We start from the raw sequence: 20114 nt of genomic DNA on the forward strand, positions 1-20114 counted from the left end.
AACTTTATAGGCCAGGAGGGAGCAGAATGACATTCTCAAAATACTGAAAGATAAAAACTGTCACCCAATAATATTCTATCCAGCAAAGTTATCATTCAGATATGAAGGAGAAATAAAGGTTTTCCCAGACAACAACAGCTGAAGGAGTTCATCACCACTAGACCTGTCTTACAAGAAATGTTGAAAGGAGCCCTTTGATCAGAAACAAAAAGGCAAAGTACCCAAAAGTTTGAGTAAGGTGATAAACAGAATCAGAAAATTGTTACTCTTTCCCAGAATAGGTTTTAAAACATTTTATCATAGCATAAAGGTTAAAGGAGGGGAAAAAAGCAGAAAAAATAATGGTAAGTACTTCAGTTTGGTAACTCACAACATAAAAATAGATAATTTGAGAAAACAAAAACATAAAAGGGGAAGAGGAAAAAGATGGAACCCATAGAGCTGAATGAAGATAAGATGCTATCAGCATAAAAAGGACTATTTTATCTATGAAAAGTTTTATACAAACCACAAAACATAAATCTAGGGCAGAGACACGAAACATAAAAATAGGAAACTGAGAAAAACATCAGAGAAAACCACCAAATCAAAATGGCAGACAGAAACACAGGGGGAAAGAAAACAGTGGAGAGATAGAGCAACCAGAAAACAAAAGATAAAATGGCAGTACTAAGTCCTCATCTGTCAATAATAACTTTAAATGTAAATGGACTGAATTCACCCATCAAAAGACATAGAGCGGTTGGATGGATTAAAAAACAAGACCCAACTACATGCTACCTCCAGGAGACCCATCTCAGCTCTAAAGACAAACACATGTTCAAAGCGAAGGGATGGAAGATGATACTTCAAGCAAATGACAGCCAAAAAAGGGGGTGTAGCCATACTCATATCAGACAAAATAGACGTCAAGCCCAAAAGGTAACAAGAGACAAAAATGAACAGTATATAATTATAAAGGGGAAAATTCACTAAGAAGACATAACAGTTATTAATATATATGCACCTAATATAGGAGCACCAAAATATATAAAACAATTATTAACAGACCTAAAGGGAGAAATTATTTCACACAGTATTGGAAGTCCTAGCCAGAATAATTAGGGAAGAAAAAAACTAAAGTTATCCAAATTGGAAAGAAAGAAGTAAAGCTGTCACTATTTGCAGATGACATAATTTTATACATAGAAAACCCTAAAGACTCCACCAAAAAACTAAAAGAAATAATAAACAAACACATAAAATTGCAGGGTACAAAATCAACATACAAAAATCTGTTGCATTTCTATACGCTAACAATGAGCTACCAGAAAGAGAAATTAAGAAAAAAAATCCCATTTACAATCACAGCAAAAAATATAAAATAACTAAGAATAAATTTAACCAAAGAAGTGAAAATATGTACACTGAAAATTAAAAAACACTGTTGAAAGAAATTGAAGGAGGCACAAATAAATGGAAAAAATATTCCATGCTAGTGGATTGGAAGAATGACATTGTTAAAGCATCCATATTACCTAAAGTAATCTACAGATTCAATGCAATCTCTATCAAAATCTCAAGGACATTTTTCACAGAAATAGAACAAAAATTCTAAAATTTATGTGGAACCACAAAAGACCCTGAATAGCCAAAGCAATCCTGAGAAAAAGAGAACAAAGCTGGAGGTATCACACGCCCTGATTTCAAACTATATTACAAAGCCATAGTAATCAAAACGGTGTGGTACTGGCACAAAAACAGATACATAGATCAATGGAACAGAATTGAGAGCCCAGAAATAAACCCATGCATATATGGACAATTAATTTACAACAAAGGAGCAAAGAACATACAATGGATAAAGGACAGTCTCTTCAATAAATGGTGTTGGGAAAGCTGGACAACCACATGCAAAAAAAAATGAAACTAGATCACTATCTCATATCATACACCAAAGTCAATTCAAAATGGATTGAGATTGAAGACTTAAATGTAAAACCTGAAACCATAAAACTCCTAGAAGAAAACACAGGTGGTACGCTCTTGGTCATGGGTCTTAACAATATCTTTCCAGATATGTCTCCTCAGGCAAAAGAATCAAAAGCAAAAATAAACAAATGGGACTACATCAAACTAAAAAGATTCTGCACAGCAAAGGAAACAAAACTATCAGCAAAACGGAAAGACAACCTACCGAATGGGAGAAGATATTTGTAAACAATATATCTGATAAGTAGTAATATCCAAAATATATAAAGAACAGATACAACTCAACAATAAAACAACCCAATTGAAAAATGGGTGGAGCTGAATAGACATTTTTTCAAAGAAGACATACAGATGGCCAACAGGCACATGAAAACAATAGCACGAATTATTAGGGAAATGCGAATTAAAACCACAATGAGATATCACCTCACACCTGTTGGAATGACTATTATCAGAAAGGCAAGAAATAACAAGTGTTGGTGGGAATGTAAATTGGTGCAGCCATTATGGAAAACAGCATGGAGATTCCTCAAAAAAATAAGAACAGAACCACTATATAATCCAGCTACCCCACTTCTGGGTATTTATCCAAAGAATATGAAAACATTAATTTGAAAAGATACATTCACTCCTATGCTCATTGCATCACTGCAATTGCCAAAATATGGAAGCAACCTAAGTGCCCATTAACAGATGAATGGATAAAGATGTGATACGTGTATGGAATATTACTCAGTCATAAAAAGATGAAAGCTAGCCATCTGCAACAACATAGATGGACCTTGAGGGTATTATGTAAGTAAAATAAGTCAGGTGGAGAAAGAAAATATCATATGATTTCAGTCATATGTGAAATATAGAAAATAAACAAACAAAAACACAAAATAAATGAACAAAATCAAACACGTATATACAGAGATCAGAAGAGTGGTTACCACAGAGGAATGGTGGGGGAGGGCAAAATGGGTAAAGGGGGTCAACTGTATGGTGATGGATGAAAACTAAATTTTTGGTGGTGAACATACTGTAGGGTATACAGAAGTAGAAATATTTAATGTTGTATACATGAAATATATAATGTTATAAACCAACATAACCTCAATAAGTAATAAAATAAAATAAAGATACTCAGGTCCTGGTCCTTAAAAGTAAATTATAGATAAATAGATAAAAATTTAAAATAAAATAAAAAATAAAAAGAACTGAATTCAGTTTAGCCAACAATCACATCACCTGGTCTGGCCTCTCTCTCAAGGTGTTACTTCCTCTCCTTCAATATACTACTCAATACTCCAATCCACACATCAATCATACTGAGCTCCTTACACTTCACCAAATGTACATATCTTGTTCACTTCCTATTTTGGCATCTGTCCTGTCTTTCCTCTGCCTGAAAAGCCTCTCCTCCCTTCATCTACTTGAAAAACTTCTGCCCGTGCTTCAAGAATTAGTTAAAATATCTCTTCCTCTGGGAAGCATCTCCATGACCCACTCAGAGGTAATTACTTTTTCTTCTGGGCTCAGCTAGCCCCGATCTTAGCATGGTACTCATCAAACATTTATGGTCACTTCTGTTTCTGTGTTTGTCTTCCCACTAGGTCAGACTGCCTCACAGCTCAACCTATGTCTTATCTCTGTCACAGCTCAACCTATGTCTTATCTCTTTTCTCAAATACGAAGCACAGTGTTCAGGGCATGGCAGTTGTTCGATTATGACTACTGAATGACAAATTAATGATTAATAGGATGAATTAATGAATGAAATACATTCAGTGTTTGCTCTCATGCTGCTATAGGTAAAACATTCATCATATCCATGGAAGTATAATGTGACTTAGAATTCTTACTCTTCTAAGGCTTGAAGCATGCTCCCGGGGTCCTCTGAAGACAGAATGTCTATCATTTGGTCATTTAGAGCGAGATCTTCATTCACACCATCAGCTGAGGTGAACTGGGAGCGCTCCAGCTTGCTCTCATGATGCTGAACCTTCAGGAGAATTTCAGAAACCACAATTGAGTAGGCCTTCTTGTGAATGTCACATGCTGGAAAAGTCATGAGGGAAGGCAGGGATCTGCAGTCATAGAACCTAGCTGGCCCCACCACTTGTGAGCTGGTAAGACTCAGGCAAGACATTGCACTTCCTTGAGCCTCATTTTCTCATCAGAGAAGTGGGATAATAATTCTGGTAGCCCTGCACAGGCTTGTTGTGTGGATAAAGCAGAGCAATGGATGGAAAGACCTTTATAACTATAAAGACATAATAAAAATATTTCACCATCATCATCACCACCATCATCACCATCACCATCATCATCATCATCATGCAGAAGAAAATTACAGTTGGCAGATGGACTTCAACATCATGGATCTGGCTGGTTTCTAATCAGACTATAGAGTTGTCACATGGAAGTGACATCAGAGATAAGCTCAACCCTCCGATTGGGTAGATGATATACCTGTTTTGCTCACTATCATCATTATTTCTGCAGAAATGCATGATAACTATAACTAACATTTAAGAATTCCTGTCCCTGTGCCTTGTATGTGTCATACCATGAAACCGTCACACAAAGTCAGTGTTGATGCCCCCGCTTTACGTATACGGAACTGCAGCTCAGAGAGATGAAATGACATTATCTGAGTTCCCACAGCTCATAAAGCGCCTGCTTGGTTTTCGACCCAAAGTCTAACTAACTCTAAAGGCTGCCTTCTGTTTACAGCATGTTGTCTCCTTGGTCACTACCACAATGGAAAAAAATTTCTTTAATGTGAAGAGAGTTCGTTTTGTGATGCCAGAAAAAAAAAATTCTATAAGAGGCTTCAGACCTTAAATCAAATTCACACTTTGCTTTCCTCCCGCGGTCTTAACAGTCAGCCCTTAATCTCCAAGAAATGAATCCTGCTCCTTCATGGAAGTAGCAGGGTGAGTTTTGTTCTTCTGTGATTGATAACAGCTTTGGGAGAGTAAGTAGAATGTCTTATTAGATGGGCCATTTTTCTTTTCTTCACTTCTACCTGCCAAGGAGACTGTGGGCTAACCTCACTTTGAAATAACAACTCTCTTCTCCAGGAAGCAGAAACAAAATGAACAATGGGACAGGACTGCCAGCCTCCAGAGAGGGTGGCGGGGTGGTCCTCGGAAGCCAGGTCCCAGCCTACACTCGGCCACGTGAAGCAGGCTGTTTAGCTTCACGGGCCTCAGTTTCCTCAGCGTACGGTGAGGGAGAAAGATGATAGATGTTCCTTTCAAGTTGCTGGACCTCTGGGTGACAGAGTCACAGCAGCTGCAGCCTCCATGGCCCTGAAGGAACAAACAACCTACCAGGGTGCTCAGTCCCAGCAGTGCCTTCTCACCCTAGGACGGTGCCCTGCTTTCCTTCCTCTGTCTGCCCATCCTCTGGCTGGGGGCTCATTCATTCCTTCACACGTTTACTGAGTGCCTTCTAAGCGCCAGGCTCTGTACCAGGCAATGGGGATTATAGCAGCCAGCATCCATGCTTCATCCACGTCCCCTCGCCCTTGCCGTTCAGTGCCTTTTAGCCCAAGATCCACCAGCCAACACCTACGCTTCCTCCCCTGAAGGCTCCTGCTGGCCTTCAGAGCCCATGCCAGGGAAATAACGTTACCCTTTGTCCTGGCCCCCTCACCCCCTTGTCCTCAACCAATGACCAATGGGATTTGATGGCTAAATACCCCGGCTCCTTCTCCCCTCAGGCTTTATCCCGGGTGGGATAAAGCCCCAGGTGCCCACAGTGGTAGCTTGACTGACTGCCTTCCCTTCCCGCCTCACTTTCCCACCCCCTACCATTACTTCCTGGGATCACTTCCCATATAAACTGTTTGCCTTTGGATCCTAGTCTCAGGATGTGCTTCTGTGGGAACCCAGGCCAAGACAGGAAAACAGAGATTGAGGAGTTCACAGGTGGGGATAAATGCTGGGTGGGGTCCAGAAGCTAGTGCGGGAACCCACAGAGAGAGCCCCCAACTTAGCCAGGAAGTGGCCAGTGATGACTTCCAAGGAGAGGCAAGGCCCGAATGAGTCTTAAAGGATGCGTCAGAGTTCTGCTCGTTGAAGAGTGGAAAGGATTATAAAAGCATCCAGGTGAGTGTGGAGAGCTCAGCAGTCATTGGGTAGAGCCGGAAGCTGAGATGTGAAGCTGGACCACAGGGGACTTTCTTTATAAGCCATGTTAAGGCATCTAGGCTTCACCCTGGGGACAAACAAAGTTGGGCTTCACCCTGAGGACAAACAAAGTAAGTCTTCAAAGACTTATCAGAGGGAAGTGTAGACCAGGACCTGAGTCAGGGTGTGGCATGAATGCACAGCTGGCCATACAGGTGGGCGCTCAGTTCTTCAGTCAGACTGCAGGGGTTCCCAATCCTGGTCGTTTGTTAGAATCATCCAGGGAGCTTTTAAAAACTACTAATGATGGGCATGCCTCTCGGGACAAAGCAGTCGGAGTCTGTGCAGGAGGGCCTGGCTATGAGCATGCCTCACGGTTCCCTGGGGGTCCTGACATCGAGCCAGAGTTGAGACTGACTGAACTGAAGGATAAACTTCAACCTCACATCTACCACCAACCAACTACCCTCCAGGAAGAGGATGCACGTGGACTCCCACCTGATGTCTGGTAAGCATGCTTCCCTTCAAACACTGATATCGAACCATGAAGAAAAGCACAGCCCAGGTCAGCACCAGGGAGAGGATGAAGGCCACGAAGAACCCTGCTGCGTGGAGGCCGTGGTTTGGTAGAACCTATGGGGATAAGAGAGAGAGATTTGTTTGTGGCCACACTTTACATCTTTCAAGTCAAGTTACAACTGCGTTAAAGCAGAACAAGCACAGAGTCAGTGAAACCGACCTGGGTTTAGACCGAGCTCTGCCACCTATTAGCTGGTTGCCTTGAGACCATTGCTGGACCTCTCTGGGCCCAAGTTAAATGGGGCAAGCACTTCAAGGAGCTGAGCATGGAGGCTTGCACACAGTAGGACCAACCACCCCAAGCCTGGCACATCACAGGCGCTCAGGAATGTTAAATTCTCAAGTCAAATATGTAACAAACCTAAGGCAGCACTAAGGATCTGTGAAATGTTTTGAGTCGGGCAGAATTTTGCAGAGGGCAGAGGAAGAATCCACAGTGCCCTCACCGTCCCTCAAAGCTGTCCGCTCCCCCCACCCTGGGAACACGTCCCATTAGGGGTGCAGCCCACTCTGGACTTCAGGATCGCTCTGGAGGATGCACGTGGCTGAGGAGGCATCACACAGCAGGAGGCAGGCCAGCTGCCAGGCAGTCCAGTAAATGACCAGCCAGGGGGAGCTCGAGACTTCACGTGAGCTTCATTTAATGTGCCCAGTGTACTTCTCCCTCCTCAAAGGCTTCCTCCGGGCTCCAGTCAGCGACATCCTGGGACCAGTGTGAATCCACTGATGGGTCGGAAGTGGCTGGCACCAAATAACAACTGTGAGAAGCAGTAAGTTCTAGACACCCCACATTCCTCCCCTCCCTCCACCATTTCTTTGGGATCTAGAACGTGATGCCAAAGACAGCAGCAGCTGCCATCTTCCTAAGCACTCAGCATGGGGCAGGCTTGGGGCTAAGGCTGTGCTCGTACGTCGGAGCTCACATCAGAATCACCTGCAGGGTCTGTGGAAACAAATTGCTGGGCCCCTCCCTCAGGGATTCCGAGTCACTAGACCTGGGGCAGGAACCAAGAAGAGGCATTTCTAGCAAGTTCCCAGGGGAAGCTACCACCCTTTGAGAACCCCTAGGCTAAGGGTTTCACAAGAATTAACTTCTTGAATTCTCCCAAAGACACTTTGAGCAAAATAAAAACAGCTCTGGTTTCAAATCCTACAGGCCTGGGCCATCCCTGGTGGCGCAGTGGATAGGAATCTGCCTGCCAATGCAGGGGACACGGGTTCGAGCCCTGGTCCGGGAAGATCCCACATGCCGCGGAGCAACTAAGCCCGTGCACCACAACTACTGAGCCTGCGCTCTAGAGCCCGCGAGCCACAACTACTGAGCCCACGTGCCACAACTACTGAAGCCAGCAGCCTAGAGCCTGTGCTCCGCAACAAGAGAGAAGCCACCGCAATGAGAAGCCCGCCCACCGCAACGAAGAGTAGCCTCCGCTCGCTGCAACTAGAGAAAGCCCGCGTGCAGCAACAAAGACCCAACACAGCCAAAAAAAAAAAAGAAAAAAAAATCCTACAGGTCTGAATTACAATGCCTCCTCTATCGAAACAGCTCCATACTTTGGGCAAGTGACTTGACCTCTGGAAACCTCAGTTCTCTCATCTGTAACATGGGGATAAAAGTACCTCACAGCATGAAGATTAAACAAAATAATAATGCAGAGGAGCTTGGTGCAAAGTTTGGCTCATAGTCGACAAATAGGTACTGGGTGTCCACTGTGTACCAGGCAATATGCTAGAAGCTAATAAGATGCCGTGCTTTCTCCCCTTGTGTGATTACACTCTTCCTGTGGACACTGACCGGGGCTGACCCAGCCTGCTTGCTTCTCACAGATAAGGGCCTGTAACAGCACAGAGAGTGAAGCTTGGGCTCTAGACTCAGACCACTGGGTGTGGGACCCATCTCTGCTACTTACTGGCTGTGTGGCATTGGAGCAAATCACTTCATCTCTCCTTGCCTTTGCTCTTCCCTTGTAAGACAGAGACAAGAGTCTTCCAAAGGATTAAACACGAGACATGAACAAAGTCCAATGAAGTCACTAGAAGAGGGCCTAACCCATGGCACTCACTGACTAAATGTGAGTGATTCTGGCCCTGCCTTCCTTTGTGGGTTGGGTGACCCAAGGCAACTCCACTGGTACAGAAAGGGAGATGCTATGTGGTGACCGTTACCCAGTCATGTCTTCAGAAGGTCACCTCGAAAACAGGCCTGGACTAAAAGAGACTTAGATTTTTATGATACTTTCATCCTTTGGAGTGCTCTCACCAAAATGTCTATACTCAAAAATGAAAGGGAAAAAATGTCTGTGTCCATAACAAGGGGCTTTAAAATGTTCACCCCTTTAACCTAGTGATTTCATATCCAGGATTCACTCCTCAGGAAATAATTCAAAAACAGGCATAAAAGCTTATACACAGGTTGGTTTGATCCAGAAATATGCATGAAGATTTATTTATATATAAGGCTGTTTTTAAGAACATCATATAAAATAACACAAATGGGACGTATCCTAAATACTCCACAACACAAAGAATGGTTAAATATTTTAAGCTTCTATGAGTTATTCTATCCATATAATGGCCAATCATGCAGTCATTTTACAAGTTTTGAGAAGCAGAATAATGCATGTCTGCTAGGGAAAAAAAGGTGTTTAACAGAAGCCAAGGGCTTAAAAAGAGAAGCAAATATCCTGTGTCCTTCTGCATCCTCTTCTAACCCCACTTCCCAGAGGCAACTATCTTAAATAGATACTGGTTTTGGTTTCTATGGTTTAGTGAACCACAATGGTTAGTTAACTTAAATACTCTAAAAATTATGCGTACATCTTTATTTCTTGATATGTCAACATTACACATTATTTATGAATTCCTGCTATGACGGATGTGCATTTAGGTCATGAATTTTTACCCCCAAATTTTGAAGGATTGTTACCTACAAATAACCCTCCCTACACTTTCTCCCAATTTCAATGGTTATATTCAGTTAGCTACCCTTGTCTAACTTTAAAAAATTGAAACAGTTTTTATGGCATTAAATTTAGAGAATATTTCTTGTGTTCTTACTAAGAAAGAAAGAAGAAACATGGTGAAACTAGTGCCCCATATTTGCTTCCACCTCTCCTTTCACCACTTCTGCCCTCCAGAATTTGTTTATTTTATACATACATACATGTATGTATATTCTACAACCACAATTAAGTCTTTGTGGTAGTTTATAAGTTAATTCTGAAAACTAAAAGTAAAAAAATTTTAAAGACAATATCATTATTATGATTAGACATATGTATTCACTGCATAATAAAGTAATTGAATGTAATCCTGTATAACTAAATATAAGCCTCTAAAAGCCACATATTTTTAATGCAGTGCCCTTTCTTACACTATCAATTTTCAAAATCATGCCATAGTTTTAGTTTGCTTCAACTTGGACCAATACTTCCTTGTGTAGCTTTTTGTTTTTCCTGGGGTTTCTCACTGCTTTTCTTTTTTCTTCCCGGTATACACCCATTTCTTTAATGATATTAGCTGTTGCAGGGAGTCATCTTTTTTTTTTTTTCTTAAAATCATCACTCCCAGAGGTCTTTGACATTCTAATCTACTCAGGACTGGCTACTTTCTAGGCTTGCTGCACTGCTGTCATTAGAGCTCTCTTTACTGCTTTCTTGTTTTTTGGATTCCATTCCTCCCTCTTTCTTGTATTTTTTTTTTTCAGTTTGATAGAGTATTTTCCATATTTATGTGTTCTCAAGTAAATTGGTTTAGAAAATGTTTTTATTTCTCACGTGTTAAAATATTGTTACTTTGTGTTTGTTTGATTGTTACCTTGGCTGAGTCTATCACTCAAGGTCCAAAATCTTTTTCCCTCAGAATACTGAAGGAGCCACTCCACTATCTTTTAGCATAAGTGTGCCTGATGACCTCTTAGAAGGATCTTGCTTTCTAGGAGCTTTAAGTTCTGAATGTTTAACCATTTAAAAGGAGATGTTGAATGGTTTTTTAAATGGAGTAAAATACACATTACATAACATTTACCATTTTAATCATTTTTAAGTGTACAGTTGTGTTAAGTACAGCCACGCTGTACAACCATCTCCACCATCCACCTCCAGAACTTTTTCATTTTGCAAAACTGAAACACTGTACCCATTAAACAACTCCCCATTCCCTCCTTCCCCAGCCCCTGGTGACCACCATTCTACTTTCTGTCTCTATGAATATGATCACTCTAGGGGCTTCATATCAGTAGAATCATACAGTATTTGTCTTTTTATGAGTGGCTTATCTCACTTAGCATAATACCCTCAAGCTTCATCTATGTTGTAGCATATGTCAGAATTTCCTTTCTTTTTAAGGCTAATATTCCATTGTATGAATACACCACATCTGTTTATCCACCCACCCATTGATAGACACTTGGGTTGTTTCCATCTTTTAGCTCTTGTGAATAATGCTGCTATAAACATGAGTATACCAATCTTTTCAACACCCTGCTTTCAATTCTTTTGGGGATATACCCAGATGTGGAATTGCTGGATCATATGATAATTCTATTTTTAACTTTTTAAGGAGTGACCATACTGTCTTCCATAAAGGCTGCACATTTTTATTCCCATCAACAGTGCACAAGGGTTCCAATTTTTCCACATTCTTGTCAACACTTGTTATTTTCTGTTTTTTTAATAAAAAAACACATTAACAGCCGTGAGGTGATTTGCATTCCCCTAATGACTAGTGATGGTGAGCATATTTGCATGTGTTCACTGGCCATTTGTATATCTTCTTTGGAGAAATGTCTATTCAAGTCCCTTGCCAATTTTTTAATCTGGTTGTTTGGTTTTTATTGTTACTGAGTTGTAGGACATTAGGGACTGAATGTTTGTGTGTATTCCCAAAATTCATATGTTGAAATTCTAACCACCCTTGTGATGGTATTAGGAGATGGGGCCTTTGGGAGGTAAATGGTGTCCTTATAAAGAGACAAACGGACCAGAGCTCTTTCTGCTCTCTGCCAAAGGGGGATTCAATGAGAAGATGGCCATCTACAAACCAGGAAATGGGTTCTCACCAGATAGCATATCTACTGGCATATCTACTTTGACCTTGGACTTCCCAGCCTAAAGGACTGTGACAAATAAATGTGGGTTGTATAAGCCATTCAGTCTATGATACTTTGTTATAGCAGCCCAGACTAAGACGTAGGATTTCTTTATGTGGTATAGATATTAACCTTTTATCAGATAAATGATTTGCAAATATTTTCCCCCATTCTGTGAGCTGCCCTTCACTCTGTTGATTGTGTCCTTTGGTGCACAGATGTTGTTAATTTTGATGTAGTCCAATTTATCTGGTTTTTTTCTTTTGTTACCTGTGCTCTTGGGTCATATCCAAGAAATCACTGCCAAATGCAATGTTATGAAGCTTTCCCACATGTTTGCTTCTAAGAGCTTTATAGTTTTAGGTCTTACATTTAAGTCTTTGATGCTCTATGAGTTAATTTTTGGTATACATGGTATAAGGTAGGGGTCCAACTTTATTTTTTTGCAGGTGGATATCCAGTTTCCCAAACATCATTTATTGAAATGACTATCCTTTCCCCATTGAATAGTCTTGGCACTCTTGTTGAAAATCATTTTATTATAGATGTGAGGGTTTTTTTTCCTGGGCTCTCTATTCTTTTCATTGGTCTGTATGTCTGTCTTCATGACATTACCACACTGCTTTGATTATTGCAGCTCTGTAATAAGTTTTGAAATCAGGAAGTGTGAGACTTCTAACTTTGTTCTTTTCCAAGATTGTCCTGGCTATTTGGGTTCCTTTGAGATTTCATATGAATTTTAGGATTTCTATTTCTACAAAAAAATGCCATTGGAATTTTGACAGAGATTGCACTGCATCTGTAGATCATAACAATATGAAGTCTTCCAGTCTATGGACAAGGGATAATTTAATTTTCCACTTACTGGTTTTCTTTAATTTTCTCTCAGCAATGTTTTGTAGCTTTCAGTGTACAAGTCTTTCACCTCTTGGTTAAGCTTATTCCTAAGTATTTTATTCTTTTTGATGCTACTGTAAATTAAATTGTTTTCTTAATTTCCTTTTTGGATTGTTCATTGTGTATGTATATAAAAGCAACTGACTTTTGTGTGCTGAATTTTTAGTAATATAAAAAATGTCTATATCCTAGTATAACATTTTAAAAGAAGACACAAAGCTGTATATACACAAAAATCCCAATTACATTAAAATAAAAATAATATATATGCACCCATATATATATGGAACCTATGAAGAAAATATTCCAGAATTTTGTTGAGCGTAATTACTTCATGAATTTTCTCTTTATGTTTCTGTGTTTTCTATAATGGGCATGTATTACTTGTATAATCAGGAGACAAAAAATGATAATAATGAGTTCTAAAGGTAAGTTTGGTAGACAAGGAGATGAATCACCCAGATCTCCCTTCAAGGAAGGACTAGGTGTCCAGCTACGGGCAGTGTGGTCAGTAGACCTCCCACTTCATGGTCTAGATCAGCTGCAGAGAGCCACCTGACTTAGGTCATGCCGACATCTGGTAACAGAACAAGGCAGAGGCATAATGGCCAGCCATTTAGCCTGATGAGGGATGCGCAGACAGGTGACAACACTTGCCCCACAGCTCTCTGCCAGGTGAAGCTTTGTCAGCCTGGATCACACTTGACTTCTTCCTCTGCCCAAACCTGCTTCCTCCTCCTCCCCTTCACAGGTGATCTGATTGTGTTGGGGGAACCACACGACCACCCCCAGGTTAGATGATTCACAAAGACTCATATATAATCACAAAGGACTCAGCATATAATCATCCTCACAGCTATCATTACAGTGAAAGGATACAAAGAAAACTCAGCAAAAGGAAAAGGCATGTGGGGCAAAGTCCGGGGAAACCAGGAGCAAGCTTCTAAGGTCCTCTCCCAGCGGAGCTACAAAGGGCATGCTTAATTCCTCCAGCAATGAGCATAAACGCTGTCCAACAGTGAAGCTCATTTGAGACTCGGTACCCAGGGTTTTTATTCAGGACTAGTCACTTAGGCATCCTCTGCCTGGCATGTACCAAAATCCCAGACTCCAGAAGGAAATGAGGTGTTCAACATAAAATATATTCTTTATAAAAACAGTTTAGGTGGGTGAGTCACCCATAGTTCAGTAAATGGTGAGAATCGTCCTGAAATCCAAGTTCCCAGATGCCAGCCAAGAGCTAACCTTGTAAGTAGGGCTTTCTAAGGATAGCAGTCTCAGGCCAGCTATGTCAACTCTTCTGCACACTGGTTACCATGTTATACCCCAATTCTGTCTTGGCATCTGCTTCCAGAGAAGCCAACTTGTGACAAGTTTAATTCAAAATGGTTGCAGACCCCAATGTTCATTGCAGCACTATTTATAATAGTCAAGACATGGAAGCAACCTAAATGTCCATCAACAGATGAATGGATAAAGAAGATGTGGTACATATATACAATGGAATATTAGTCAACCATAAAAAAGAATGAAATCATGCCATTTGCAGCAACACGGATGGACCTAGAGATGATCATACAAAGTGAATTAAACCAGACAGAAAGACAAATATCATAAGATATCACTTATATGTGGAATCTAAAAAAATGATATAAATGAACTTATATACAAAATAGAAATAAACCCACAGACACAGAAAACAAACTCATGGTTACCAAAGGGGAAAGGGGCGGGGAGGGATAAATTAGGAGTTTGGGATAACATATATACACTACTATATGTAAAATAACCAACAAGATCCTACTGTATAGCACAGGGAACTACACTCAATATTTTTAAATAACTTACAAGGGAAAAGAATATGAAAAAGAATATATATATGTATAACTGAATCACTTTTCTGTACACCTGAAACTTATGCAACATTGTAAATCAACTATACTTCAGTAAAAAAGTGGCTACAGATTATGGGAACATTTAACGCATTATATAGGAGCTGGAAGACAACTAACCCATTCCTCATTACTGTGGTCACAATGCACACTGTAGCTAAGGTTAAATTTTTTTGACAGACCAACAAGGCCAACATGACCTTCCAAACAGTCAAAGCCAAGTTAGGTCGGGAACAGGAGCTTCGGTCCAGACAATTACTGGAACCTGAATCAAAGTGTGTTGCCATGTATGACTCGCCTATGGTGAATCAGCCTCTGTCCATAGAAGCTGTTATCAGAGGTGGTCAGGAAACCAATTCTGTTTTCAGACTCAAACATCCTGATTCTAAATCTTACATTTTGATTAGCACCAAATTGAAATGCAAGTTCTCCATTTGCACTGGAAATAGCCTTCTAAGCTCTGATTTGTGTACCTATCAGATAAGAAGAAAATCAATAAGCTGGGTAACTATGAAAAGCAGTGCAAACAGGTTACATTAAAATATTGATGGAAAGGAGACAAAACATCTGTGTCTAAAGAGAACAAAATGCTATAGATCAGCGATTTGTTTTCAAAGTTTGCTACTGACAGGAGGCAAACACTTTTAATTTTACAGCTTTAGGGAGAAGAATGGCGAGGAAAGGGAATGAATGACATTTGATCACCTACAATATGCCACTCCCTGGGCTAAGTGCATGTAGGGGGTTGAACTGTGTCCTCCAAAAAGCTATGCTGATATCTTAACCCTCAGTACCTATGAATGTGACCTCATTTGGAAATGAGGTCTTTGCAGACATAGTCAAGTTAAGATGAGGTCATACTGGATTAGGGTGGGTCCTAAATCCAGTGACTGTATCCTTATAAGGAGAGGGAGATTTGGAGACAGACACACACAGAGAAAAGACTACGTGGCCATGGAGGCAGAGATTGGAGTGATGTAGCTACAACCAAGGAAGCATTTCCAGGAGCCACCTGAAGCTGGGAAGAAGCAAGGAAGGATTCTTCCCTAGAGTCTTCAAAGGGAGCATGACCCTGCCAACACCTTGATCTCAGTCTTCGAGCCTCCAGAACGGTGAGAGGATAAACTTCTGTTGTTCTAAGCTTTGTCATAATTTGTTGTGGCAGCCCTAGGAAACTGAAAAAGTGTGGTATTGCTTTATCTCATTCAATCTTCAGCAATCCTGCAGGGGATGTATTATCCCCATTCCACTGATAGATAAATGGAGACGCAAAGAGATCAGATAGTTAATCAAAGTCCATAGCTGAAGAGGGACAGAGCTAGCTCTGCTTAATTCCAAAGTCTGTGTTCTCCCCGGTACATTATACTACTTACCGTCCAGGGGGCTGTGTGGTTTTCTAAACACATTTTTAGTCTCAGCCTCCCACACCGTGGTAGAAGTTACTTATCTGATGGATGAGAACCAGAAACAGATATTGGGACAGAATTACAGGCAGGCAGCGTCAATGTACTAAAAAAAGCAGGAACAAAACTAACTCATTCTCTCAAAGTCTCCCTCCCTTCCTCCCTTTCCTGCTTCAGGAAGTAGAACAGCCAAGACAAGCCACCTCACTCCTCCTCTTCCCACCTCCACCTTCTCTGAATCTCCACCTTGAGATCTTGCCGTCTTTTGACCAGTCACGTGGCCAAGAGAATTTGAAGAGTCGAGGCAGTGTGAGGAGCAGGAGCTTAATTCAGCAACACGGCTGCAGGAATGAACTCCTGTATTTAGGAAGAGGACAAAGCCAGGCCAGCTCTGCAGATCACACCACCTTTCTCCCCTTCTCTCCTGCAATTCCTACTTTCCAACACCAGGTGATAAGCAAACGTAGGTAAAGACTACCTCCTTGGGGCAAGCCCACTCACAAGTCCCACTTTCTTCTTTTCAACCTTCTTCATTTATCTCTGTTACTAACTTAAGCTAGGTCCTGATCCCCTGACCTGTCCACAACACCTTTACTCTTCAACTTCCCTCCTCCATACAAATGGCCAAAGAAGACGGAATCTCAAGATTTAGCTTTATGGGAAGGAAAATCCCCATAATCACTCATATTACCACCATCATCATCATTATCATCATCACCATCAACATCACCATCACCACCATCACCATCATCATCACCATCGTCCTTACCATAACATCGCCATCATCACCATCAATACCATCATTATCACCATCATCACCATCATTATAGCTAATATGTATTGAGCAGATACTGAGTGCCAAGGATAGTTCCAAGTGCTTTACATGCTTTATCCATTCACTCCCCATGGCAATAGTATAAAGTGGGCACTATTTTAATCCATATTTTACAGATTACAATGCCAAAGTATAAATAAGTTAAATAAATGGCCCAAGGTCACAGAGCTAACAAGTAACAGACCCAGGATTCACACCCCACGGCCTAGGCTAGTAGTCTTCAGACCGCAGCTGCCCCTCCAGGGCTCAGGCTCCAGCCTGGCCTTTTACCAGGAGCCCTGCACTGAGTCATCAGGGGCTTGTGCCGCTGTGAACATTCTGATTCCCCCTCTGAGTAGACAGCTCACCCTTCTGGGGTAAGTGACTAGCAGGGCAGAATTTTAGAATTCCTGAGTCTCTGGCCAAAAGCCTTCCCTTCAAAACTACGCTTAACTATCAACATCTTTATTGAACTTTCATCAGAGGCCAAGTAATTCCTTTTTAATCTTTAGAACAATGCTTTAAATACAGAATTCACACTTCATGGGTGCAAAAATCAAGCTCAAAATTACTGCCAGGTTTGACTCAATGTTTAGATGTGGTGGTAACCTTTCTTGACAAGGAAAGACAAGGAGGAAAGAGACCCAGGCCCTGCTCCGAGGAGCTCAGCATCCTATAGAGGAATGGCCAGGCACACAGGCTGGGGCGACATGTGTGACTAGGGCAAGGCGGGAAGAGGGGCAGCCCCAAACCCAGCTCAAAGGACAAAGAAGACCTTCCAAGAGGTGACCCGTGGGGAGAGGACAATGAGCCAGGCCAGGAGGAGGGTGATCCAGGCAGAGGGAACAACATGAGCAGGTTGCAGATGCAAGAGACACAGCCCAGGTCCCAGAGGGCCTTCAAGAGAAGGTTAGGGACTTGCGACATCATCCTACGGGCTTAGGGGGCTCCCTGCAGGGTTTTAAGCCAGGAAGTAACATGGTCATATCAGTATTTTAGAAAGAGAAATCCATATGCTGTGTGACTTCAGCCTGGAGGAGGGTGAACCTGGGTGACTCAGCCAATGGAGAAATGATGAGGACCAGAAACAACGCTATGGGAAGCAGAACATACTCGTAAAGACCATGGACTTGGGCCCTCGTTGGGGGTTCAACTCTCAGCTCCTCCCCTACCACACTGTGGGACCCTGAGCCTTTCCCTCCCTAAGCTGCAGTTTCCCCATCTGTAAAATGAGGGCAAAAATCTTGCAGACAAATTCCACTGATAATCATTGTAAGTACAGAATTTCAAAGAGCCTATCTACCTTAAACTTCATTATCTAAGAATAAAGGAAAAGAGGTGGCTCAGTGACCCCAGCTGTCTTATCCCCAGAGCCCGCACTAACTTTCCTTCTTGTCTCTGGAAAAGGATCCGTTATTACCACCACTTTAATCACATATTAGCTGGTAGCAGATTCCTTTGATGAGTTCCACCACTGCATTTATGAAGAGCAATGCCAGACAAAAAAAGACTTTCAAAAGAAATGCTTTAAATGCTTAAAATCCAATAACAAGTTACAAGAGCATGAGGAAAAATTGTTTATACAATTTGACTTCAATTATGTAATAAATATATTTATAGACTTGCAGAAGGCAAGAAACTACCATGCTAGCAATGGTTATCTCTGGTGGTGGGGATATGAAGAAATGTTCTTATTCTTCTGACTTTCTCCTTGTGTGTGTGTGTGTGTGTGTGTGTGTGTGTGTGTGTGTGTGTGTAGGGGTTGTTTGTTTAAAGTGTCCACAATAGACGTATATTAAATCCCACCCCCTCCCCAAACCAGGAAAAGTTTGAAGGGGAGAGCATACAGAATGATTTATCTGAAAGACATTTTAGGAGTAATTTAGTTGAAATCCTTCTACTGCTTGAAGAAGCAGAGGAGTCAGTGACTTGCTGACCCTTGTCCCACAGCCCTTGACGGGCAGCTCTGAGGGCAGAGACTCTGATAACTCTGGCAAGAGCAAGAGCTTGAAGGTAACCACAAACAGAGACAATCACACTCACTAATAGAGGTCTGTAAGTTACAATCCAGTGAATAAGGCTTGGACTATAGAACAAACTGCACAGCATGATTCCATTCCTCAATGTTGTATCAAGCTTCAGGACCTTGGTCAGTTCCCAGAGCCTCTCAGGACCTGAGTTTTTTTTTAACTCTTAAATGAGGAAGTAAAACTAGATAATCTTTAAAGTCTCCCCCTGGGCAAAAATTCTATTCTGATGTCAACAAAAATGTATTAAGTGCCAACCAGGGGAATAATCTCAATGTCACAGAGTGACAAGGTTTATCAGATGTCCCAATGCCACTGGATCCCACCAAGGGGTGCCACCAGCCTGCTTGGGGGATGTGAAGGAATCACACAGGTGGAGAAAGTTGGTCAGGGTCCTGCAGGATGTTTACGAGCTGCCAGAGGACAGGAAGGAAAAGATCAGCATGTGTAAAACCAGAGCGATGTGGAAAACACAGGAACCCCACGGCACAGGGAGATAGCAGAGGTCATCTTTCCTGGTGGAGTCTGAATCCTAACTTAAGGGAATTGGGCTTTATCCAGCAGGCAATGTAGAGCCCCTCCAGAATAGAAGGTGAGCAGGCTGGTGTTTCAGGATGATGGGCTGGAGGGGAGCAGGACTGAACAGGCAGAAGGCTGGTAAGTCATCCAAAGAAGAAGTGACCCAGAGAAGGCAGACGTGATGATATGCGACTGCATGCTTCCAGTCCTCTGAGTTAAACCCAAAGCCACATGATTTTGCCAATGGAGTTACACGTTCCCTCCACTGTGATCAAGGGCACACATTGTAAATCTTTGTATCTGAGAAATTCTCATATCGTACATAGCTATCTACTGAGGCATTCTTTATCTTATTAATGAATAGGAGCTCTTTATAATGTATTATAAAGACACTAATCCTTTTTAATGTATGCTACAAATATATTCCCAAGTTTACCCCTTACCTTTCTTAATACTGTTTTCAAATGTAAAGTTTTCAACTATTTTGTGTACTCAGACCCATGGTTTTCCCCCATGGTTTTTTTCATAGCATATTAACCAATATTTACTTTTTACAAATTGTTTTATCCATTTAGATTTAAATCTGTTGAGGGAATTCACCTTCATTTTTCTTCCAAAAGATCCAGTCAGTTGCCCCCCAAATTTAAGAATGAGACATTCTCTTCCCGTTGATTTGAAATATCATTTTATCATGTATACATATGTGTAGATATTCTATTTTGTTCCACTGGTCTGACTTTTTTTGCAGGACCTGAATACAGCATTAATATAGCTTTCTAATTTTTTATATCTGCTAGGG

At 41.4% G+C, this 20114-nt stretch overlaps 1 protein-coding gene across 3 annotated transcripts in view; it reads right to left on the reverse strand.

Annotated features, from left to right (window-relative positions):
- Nucleotides 1-20114, reverse strand: part of EVC2 (EvC ciliary complex subunit 2) — a 143024-nt gene that overhangs the window by 93934 nt on the left and 28976 nt on the right. For 2 of the 3 annotated variants that reach the window (XM_068543238.1, XM_068543237.1), the window contains exons 8-9: nucleotides 6594-6728; nucleotides 3819-3958 (exon numbers count right to left, since the gene is read on the reverse strand). In XM_068543238.1, coding sequence (XP_068399339.1) covers nucleotides 3819-3958; nucleotides 6594-6728 — 275 coding nt within the window. The remainder of the gene's footprint in view (nucleotides 1-3818; nucleotides 3959-6593; nucleotides 6729-20114) is intronic. The other variant, XM_068543239.1, reaches the window with a different exon arrangement.

This window comes from Eschrichtius robustus, chromosome 4 (assembly GCF_028021215.1).
Source record: "Eschrichtius robustus isolate mEscRob2 chromosome 4, mEscRob2.pri, whole genome shotgun sequence".
In the NCBI taxonomy this organism is placed as follows: Eukaryota; Metazoa; Chordata; class Mammalia; order Artiodactyla; family Eschrichtiidae; genus Eschrichtius; species Eschrichtius robustus.